The 9,142-nt window shown below is 38.6% G+C and overlaps 2 protein-coding genes across 3 annotated transcripts in view; both read left to right on the top strand.

The window, feature by feature from the left end:
• Positions 1-6,850: 6,850 nt before the first annotated feature.
• On the top strand, positions 6,851-7,860 carry LOC142344745 (vacuolar-sorting protein SNF8-like). Its single transcript, XM_075396636.1, has one exon. It carries the CDS (start codon positions 6,906-6,908, stop codon positions 7,635-7,637), a length of 732 nt encoding a protein of 243 aa, XP_075252751.1. The 5' UTR covers positions 6,851-6,905; the 3' UTR covers positions 7,638-7,860.
• Positions 7,861-7,944: 84 nt separating this feature from the next.
• LOC142344742 (tRNA (carboxymethyluridine(34)-5-O)-methyltransferase alkbh8-like) overlaps positions 7,945-9,142 on the top strand; it is a 29,770-nt gene continuing 28,572 nt past the window's right edge. For both annotated transcript variants that reach the window (XM_075396635.1, XM_075396634.1), the window contains exons 1-2: positions 7,945-8,358; positions 8,686-8,806. In XM_075396635.1, the coding sequence (XP_075252750.1) occupies positions 7,950-8,358; positions 8,686-8,806 (530 nt within the window). In that variant the 5' untranslated portion in view covers positions 7,945-7,949. The remainder of the gene's footprint in view (positions 8,359-8,685; positions 8,807-9,142) is intronic.

The following is a 9,142-nucleotide window of genomic DNA, read 5'->3' as shown; positions in this document are numbered from 1 at the left end:
CTTAACCATTCCATCAAACTCAAAGGATCAGCATTGAAATGATCTGCATTTAATTTTGGTACAGCTTTCCGGAAACAAGTGGACATCGATACTGATTGTCCAGAAAATTGTGGCATTCGTGAAACAATAGGTTGCGAGAAACTGCTGAAAGTTGGTGGATTAGGTGTGTTATGGTAGTTTTGACTGAGAGATGTGACATTTGTTGACGGATATCCGACTGGAGCACTCACGGAAGATGGTTGAGATGTGCTGCAGGGAGCAGTTGACGATCTCAAAAAAGAAGACGTTGTGTGGCCATTATATGTTCAACCACCGGGTGCAGTAAAACTTGAACTAACGGCAAAAGAGCTAATTGAGGCGAGGCTGTTGTCGTTGATGTGGCCTTATATTGTCCTCATGGATTGTGCTTTTCTTGGGGTCTGGTTCTGAAGCAGTCGTTTCTTGCTGGTTTCTTGTGTTTACCTCTTTAACTTGTTTCTTTAACAGCGTGAAAGTCCTTTTTATGTCTATTTTTAGCTGACTGAGGTCTCTGGACATCCGATCTTGTTCGTCAAGTTCAACGAAATTTAATTCAAGAATTATGGGCTCAAGTCTCTGTTGCATTGCTCGTATGTCTTCTGTCGTTTCGTTTAAACTTTCCAAATCGTCCGAAGCTTCAATTTCGGAAAGCATGTAGTCAATATGAAGCTTTATGTCATTTTCAATCATTAGTTTTGACGTTTCTAATCGCTTTTGTTCATTTGACTTGATTGCTGTTGAGGTACCAATGGATTGTTGAGTTATAATTGCTTCATCCGGGGAATCGGATGTATTAGTACTCATTTTTGGCGCTGCATTGTTTGAGGTTGACCTCGTCTCAACCATTAATGAGAAGTCAGAGTTGTGCAGACAAACTGAGTAGAATCAGAAATGATTTTGTGTTTACAGTAATTTTTACCGCCAGAAGCTGACAATACCTATCGAAATCAGTGCCTAAAAAGTGTTAGAACCAACCAATACCTACGAAATAGCAATACCTACCAAAAGTGGGAACCCACCAATACCTACCAAAACCAATACCTACCAAATACCGGAACCTACCAATTCCTACCAAAAGCCGGAACCTACCAATACCTACCAAATACCGGAACCTACCAATACCTACCAAATACCTGAACCTACCAATAGCTACCATAATCGGAACCTGCCAATACCTACCAAAGGACAAACTATCAATAGGGCCCACAGGAAAGGGACCTCGCGTCGGGTAAAAACCTAGAAGAACCGGAAAGAAGGTGTTGGGTCGGGGAAACGACCAACGGGAAGGGGTCCTTGGGGTGGGTAAAACCCCAGAAGAACCGAAAAGCAAGTGGGGAGGGGGGTGGTGAAACGGCCAACCAGAAGGGGGTCCTCGGGGTGGGTAAAACCCCAGAAGAACTGAAAAGCAGTGGGGGGGGTTGGAGAAACGGCCAACAGAAGGGGGTCCTCGGGGTGGTTAAAACCACAGAAGAACCGAAAAGCAGGTGGGGGTTGGAGAAACGACCAACCAGAAGGGGTCCTCGGGGTGGGTAAAACCCCAGAAGAACCGAAAAGCAAGTGGGGGTTGGGGAAACGACCAACCAGAAGGGGGTCTTCGGGGTGGGTAAAACCCCAGAAGAACCGAAAAGCAAGTTGGGGGTTGGGGAAACGACCAACCAGAAGGGGGTCTTCGGGGTGGGTAAAACCCCCAGAAGAACCGAAAAGCAATGTGGGGGACTCGGGAAACGACCAACCAGAAGGGGGTCCTCGGGGTGGGTAAAACCCCAGAAGAACTGAAAAGCAAGTAGGGGGTTGGGGAAACAACCAACCAGAAGGGGGTCCTCAAGGTTTTGAGAAGTCGACTACTTCTGTCAGGTTTTGAAAATAATTGTGTTTTTGTTTTGCCGGCTTTTTCCTCGAAATCGATCAAAAGGCAACTTTTCCTTGACAACTTTAGCTTGAGGTGGCGTTGTGTTTCGTTATCGTTTTAAGTTCGTTACTATTTAAACTGGCATCCCTTAATATCGAGTAGAAAAAAAAGTTTAATATTGTATTCACGTTAGGCATAACCAATGTAATCTCCGAGCTTTCATAATCTCAATGACATAATGGCTAACACGGCACTTCCAAGTGGCAACTTTTTAGCTTTCCTAATTATGCATCAGTTTATGATCAGATATTATATAATTTTTGTCTGAGCAGATACCACTGTTTTGATACTATCACCAAGAAACGTCTGAATTTCCCTAATTTTTTTCTTCACAAAGCGTTCATTCCCTCAATGTTCAGCTGAATGCTCAGCGACGTGCTAGCAAAAAATCCTTCGTTTTTTAACTTTGGAAAAATAATTTTCACAGAGAATTTTAAATAATTTTATGAATTGAACCGCGTTGTTTTTTATGGTTCAAAAATCTGGCACATTTACCGATTGTTTTGATTTACCGAACTTTTTAATTGCGAGTGCTTAACTTTTCGTCTAACTTTAAGGATGAAAGTTATAATCCAATTTTATATCCATCGGAGGCATTTATTTTACTCGCTGATTTTGATGCATTACTATCTGTAGATAGAATTTTAAGCTCAAAATCAGGGTGTCACAAAATATGTTTTACTGGTAAAGTTTTGTTCTGTGGTCCTGGTCTTTCTACTTCAGTTCTTTTTGTTGTTTTCAATTCGATATTAACTTCCTATGGAGGATATTGATTTTCCTATGGAGAAAAGACTGCGATTGTACCTCTTCTCCAGAAAAGAGGCCGTAAAAATTGCATTGACAATTACCGACCGGTTAGTTGAATATCGAAAGCTTCCCTTATTTCGAAGCGCTTACTTTTTGAGTTCATTTAACAAAACGTTCACATATATCCAGAACAGTATGGATTCCAAGCCAGAATGAGAACCGCTGTTCAGCTAATTGTCGTCATCGTTTTCTTCCTTTCTGAAATCAAAACCGATTGCATATTTGCTATTTATCTTGATTATAGAAAAGAACTTGATAAGCTACCTCACCCTGTTTTATTATCCAAACTGAGGAGCGTATGTTTTGATACTAGTTTTCAGTTTTTTCAGTTACGTAAGTTTTTTCAGTTCTTATTTGTCTGAACCGCTTGAAATTGATTATATTTTGGGTGCTGTAATAGTCTTTATCAGTTTGTATTGGAGTACCGCGTGGTTTAGTTCTTGGACCGCTACTTTTCATGAGCGAGTTACCACATTTTTTAAATGTGTTCCTCTCTCGTTTGCGGACAATATGAAGTTGGTTTTCACTTTTTGAGCTTTTGTAATGATCTTGCTCGCCTTCAATTTGGCTGAAGATTTTGGTGTCCTCCAAGGCTGATATTAACGTGACAGCAATATACTTCTGCTACAGAATGAGCAATTTTTACTGATTACCTGATTTCTTCGGCTGCAATATCACCAACTTGTTTTTCCCCTCCTTAATGCTAAGTAAAAAAAATGTGTGGAAGCGTATAAAATCATCCCGAAAGTTTCATTTTAAGAACTTCGTGCAATTTGTTTGATCTGGTGAACCCTACCACTTCAAATTGTCTTCAATTTTACGACTAAGTGATTGCTGCTGCTAACATTCTTCACAGACATGGAGTTACATATTTCTCTACGTCACCGTCTTCGACTAGCATTCGTAAGTATTTGTTCGAATACATGACATCTAAAAGTGCTTTTTCTTTTTATGATAGGTTTTGTATTTTAAGTATAATTTTTTATTTGTCTCTTCAAAATAATTCCTTTCTGTCTGTCTCTCTGCAAAGGTCAACTTTTGCGTTGAAGTCAGTGATTTTAAGCAATGACTGTTACAATATTTGTCTAGCTGCTCTGCCATGAGTCTATATGCAAAATTAAAAATATATATAAAAAACAAAAATGGGGAATATGTACGTCTTTCCAATGTACTTGAGACCAGGGTGACAATTACCGACAGGTTGGTTGGTTATCGAAAGATTCCTTTATTTCGAAACGCTTACTATCTAAGTTCATTTAAGAAGCCGTTCACGTATATCCAGAACAGTCTGGGTTCCAGGCCAGAAAGAGAACCGTTATTCGGGTAATTGTTATCGATTTCTTCCTTTCCGAAATCAAAACCGATTGCATATTTGCATTTATCTTGATTAGCAAAAAGCATTCGACAAGGTACCTCACCCAGTTTTAATTTCCAAACTGAGAAACGTATGTTTTGATGCTTCTTTAAAAAGTTTTTTCAGTTCTTATTTTTCTGATCCGCTTGAAATTGGGTGCTTTTTTAGTCTTTATCAGTTTGTATTGGAGTACCGCGTGGTTTAGTTCCTGGACCGCTACTTTTCATCAGCGAGTTACCACATTTTTAATATGTGTTCCTCTCTCGTTTGCGGACGATATGAAGTTGGTTTCCACTTTTTGAGCTTTTGTAATGATCTTGCTCGCCTTCAATTTGGCTGAAGATTTTGGTGTCCTCCAAGGCTGATATTAACGTGACAGCAATATACTTCTGCTACAGAATGAGCAATTTTTACTGATTACCTGATTGCTTCGGCTGCAATATCACCAACTTGTTTTTCACCTCCTAAATGCTAAGTACAAAAATGTGTGGAAGCGTATAAAAACCATCCCAAAAGGATCATTTTAAAAACTTCGTGCAATTTGTTTGATCTGGTGAACCCTACCACTTCAAATTGTCTTTCATTTTACGAGCGAGTGATTGTTGCTGCTGACCTTCTTCACAGACGCGGAGTTACATATTTCTCTACGTCACCCTCTTCGAACAGCATTTGTAAATATTTGTTGCCAGTGCGTGACATCTTTTTATGTTCGTTATTTTTATGATAGTTTTTGTATTTTAAGTATACTTTTTTATTTGTCTCTTATGAGAATTAATCCTTTCTGTCTGTCGCTCTGCAAATTTCAACTTTGGAGTTTAAGTCAGTGATGTTACGCAATGACTGTTATTAATTGCTCTCAAACGAAGTTTGTAGCAATTATATTAGTCCTGTCGGTCTTTTTTTTATGCGATTTTTCGCTTGACCAATTTTTCGTCTGACGCTTTTGACTTTTCGTCCTCAAAAACGGGATAAACAGGTAGCGCCCAGCGGGCATTATGTGCTCTTAGAGCCTTTCAGGTCTGTTTCAGCTCAAACTGTCTTGGAGACTATACTTATACTTATGGTGTGAGGGGCGGTTCTTAGAGGTTGACACCCCCCCCTTTGTTGACCCCCCCCCCCCCCCCGTGGCTAGCTACTGACGAAGCCAACCTCTCCCCGGTCGTTTGAGAGCAATTCGCCCGACGTTAGTCGGTTATGTTAATAGTTGTCTAGCTGCTCTGCCATCAATATATATGCAATAGTGACGAAGCCAACCTCTCCCCGGTCGTTTTGAGAGCAATTCGCCCGACGTTAGTCGGTTATGTTAATAGTTGTCTAGCTGCTCTGCCATCAATATATATGCAATAGTAAAAATACAAAATAACAGAAATAGGGAATAAGTACGTCTTTCCAATGTACTTGATACCAGGTTGCTCTTCTGACGCTTTTAGAATTCTGTGAAGCGAGTGAATTGACAGGCATATAAGGAATGTTTTATTTTTGATTGTTCTGCACATTAATTAAACCTACAATTTTAGCGATGCGCTGTCATGGTGCAATGAAATAAAAAAACATTTCAATCAGTTTATACTATTAATGCTACTATTTACACTTCAAATTGTCTTTCATTTTACGAGCGAGTGATTGTTGCTGCTGACCTTCTTCACAGACGCGGAGTTACATATTTCTCTACGTCACCCTCTTCGAACAGCATTTGTAAATATTTGTTGCCAGTGCGTGACATCTTTTTGTGTTTGTTATTTTTATGATAGTTTTTGTATTTTAAGTATACTTTTTTATTGTCTCTTATGAGAATTAATCCTTTCTGTCTGTCGCTCTGCAAATTTCAACTTTGGAGTTTAAGTCAGTGATGTTACGCAATGACTGTTATAATAGTTGTCTAGCTGCTCTGCCATCAATATATATGCAATAGTAAAAATACAAAATAACAGAAATAGGGAATAAGTACGTCTTTCCAATGTACTTGATACCAGGTTGCTCTTCTGACGCTTTTATGAATTCTGTGAAGCGAGTGAATTGACAGGCATATAAGGAATGCTTTATTTTTGATTGTTCTGCACATTAATTAAACCTACAATTTTAGCGATGCGCTGTCATGGTGCAATGAAATAAAAAAAACATTTCAATCAGTTTATACTATTAATGCTACTATTTACACTTCAAATTGTCTTTCATTTTACGAGCGAGTGATTGTTGCTGCTGAACTTCTTCACAGACGCGGAGTTTACATATTTCTCTACGTCACCCTCTTCGAACAGCATTTGTAAATATTTGTTGCCAGTGCGTGACATCTTTTTGTGTTTGTTATTTTATGATAGTTTTTGTATTTTAAGTATACTTTTTTTATTTGTCTCTTATGAGAATTAATCCTTTCTGTCTGTCGCTCTGCAAATTTCAACTTTGGAGTTTAAGTCAGTGATGTTACGCAATGACTGTTTAATAGTTGTCTAGCTGCTCTGCCATCAATATATATGCAATAGTAAAAATACAAAATAACAGAAATAGGGAATAAGTACGTCTTTCCAATGTACTTGATACCAGGTTGCTCTTCTGACGCTTTTATGAATTCTGTGAATCGAGTGAATTGACAGGCATATAAGGAATGCTTTATTTTTGATTGTTTTGCACATTAATTAAACCTACAATTTTAGCGATGCGCTGTCATGGTGCAATGAAATAAAAAAAAAACATTTCAATCAGTTTATACTATTAATGCATATCGTCTGTTTTTAATCATTTTACAGTCCATGTGCAGCCCTGTAGTTATTCACCGGGTGACTGATTTCAGAGTTGTTTGTAATTTTTGCTCCGTTCAAAATGCCGCGCGGAGTAGGCATTGCGGGAATTCGGAGGAATGAACAAAATAAAGCAAGATTCCAAGAGAAGGGAGCGGAATTAGCCGCTGATCAGTTGCAGCACATGATCAAACAGATGAATGTCTTCAAAACAAATCTGGAAGACTTCGCCGTCAAACATCGGAGTGAATTGAAAAAGAACCCAGAATTTCGTGCCCATTTCCAGCAAATGTGTGCACAAATTGGCGTTGACCCTTTGGCATCTAGCAAAGGTTACTGGGCGCAAACTCTGGGCGTTGGAGACTACTATTACGAACTGGGAGTTCAAATTATTGAGGTATGCATGGCTACTAGACCTGTTAACGGAGGATTGATACCAATTGACGACCTTCGAAAGCGACTAAACAAAACAAGAAAAGCCGATAATCAGGTCTCAAATGACGATATAATTCGTGCCATCGGCAAATTAAAGAAATTGGGTGCTGGTTTTGCCCTGATCCCAATCAATAAGTCGTTTTTTGTCCAATCGGTTCCAGGTGAGCTCAATATGGACCATACAACGCTTCTAGCATTGGCTGAGAAGAATGGAGGTTTTGTTTCGAAGTCTTATTTAGAAGCATGCGCTTTGAATTGGCACGAAGAGCGAATTAACAGAGCTTTGGATCATCTTCTCAAGGAAGAATTGGCTTGGATTGATAAGCAGGGAAGCGAATATAGCTACTGGTTCCCTAATTTGTTCCTCAATTCTTCCTGATTTTTTACAAACCATATTTATATAAATTTTCGATAAATTTTTGAAGTGGAAATTTTTAGATCTTATTGCTGTGTTTTACAGCTAGATGATATTTTGAAAATTGAAAAATGACTTTAGTTCTTTCCAGCTAAAATGAGGCAGTGTAGAAGAGCAGGATTTCCATTGCATTTTTGTGTTTCAAATTTTATAATTGTGATTATAATATGTGACATTTTATTGCAAAGCATTTTTTCTCATGTAAAAAGTAGATTTTCGAGCATTGAAATTAGAGATAGTTCACTGGTTTACAGTGCACTCCTTTTAGATGCTGAAATGAAAGATTTCAAGAAAAAGAAACACCTGAAGTTTCTTTCCAACGAAGGTTTTGACTTGAGTGATGAATCTACGCAAGCTGTTGTGTTGAAAAATGCTGGCCTCATAAATGGATTTACGACCTCCGATTTGTATTCCTTAATCGAGTCTCAGAAACAAGTTCTTGGAACTGGTGAAACATTGAAAGCTCCGAAAGAGATCGTTATGTTTGTGAAGAAGCCATACAGCGTTCTTCTTTTCAACTCGGTGGACGAGAGTGAAAAGTTCGTTTCCGGTTTTGATGGCTTCACCGCCCATCATGATTCACATATGACAGAAAAAGAGAGTAGTGAAGCGAGGAGGGTTTTCTACTGTTTCTTTGTCCTCAATTTGGACCCTTGGCTAGCCAGCAGATGCGATTATTCCTCAGGTTGGTTGCTTCTGAGAAACATCGCAACTATAAGGCTCTAAAAACCACTAGGTTACACGTTCTTAAAATTTACGTAGTGTTAAGAACGAGACGCTTACCTGCTCCTCAATACAAGAGGTCAGAATTGATTTTGAAATATTGAGTTCCAAATTGCTGTTAATTTTGGACAGTGGTTTATCTTAACTAATGTAATGTACTTTGGCCTCGCAACATTTGAATTTTGAGAAGCTGAAAATGATGAATTGTCAGAATCCTGTTAATTTTAACGAAATAAACTAGAAATAAACTTGGTTACAAGGACTGAATTGGTGATTTTGTTATGCTTAGAGAGTATTTGCAATGGTGCAGAAACCCCTCCAGGAATGGAAGTTATTCATGACTACATCACTGAGCAAAGTGAACTGAGCCTTATGGACTTTGTCCTCAATTTCAGAAGTCCCAACAGTGAGTGAGTAGAAATTGTTATGATGAAAGTTACCGTTGATGTATCAATTATAAGCAGAAATGGAGATTTATACCCGTATAATCTTCCGGTTACCAAATTGCAAAAATTGTGAACAGCGGTTGCAAGGGAACGTTTCTTAGGTAAAGCTGAGTTAGTTAAAGTGCCGTTGGCTACTAAGTCTTGAGATAATGTGAAAACAATTATAATTGGTTAATTTATTAATTGCTCTCAAACGAAGTTTGTAGCAATTATGTCCTGTCGGTCTTTTATGCGATTTTTCGTCTGACCCATTTGAATTTTAGTCCTCAAAAACGGGATAAACAGGTAGCGCTCAGTGGG

The sequence above is a fragment of the Convolutriloba macropyga genome, chromosome 8 (assembly GCF_964194025.1).
Source record: "Convolutriloba macropyga chromosome 8, txConMacr16.3, whole genome shotgun sequence".
NCBI classification, from domain to species: Eukaryota; Metazoa; Xenacoelomorpha; order Acoela; family Convolutidae; genus Convolutriloba; species Convolutriloba macropyga.
This window is presented reverse-complemented; position numbering and strand designations above follow the sequence as displayed.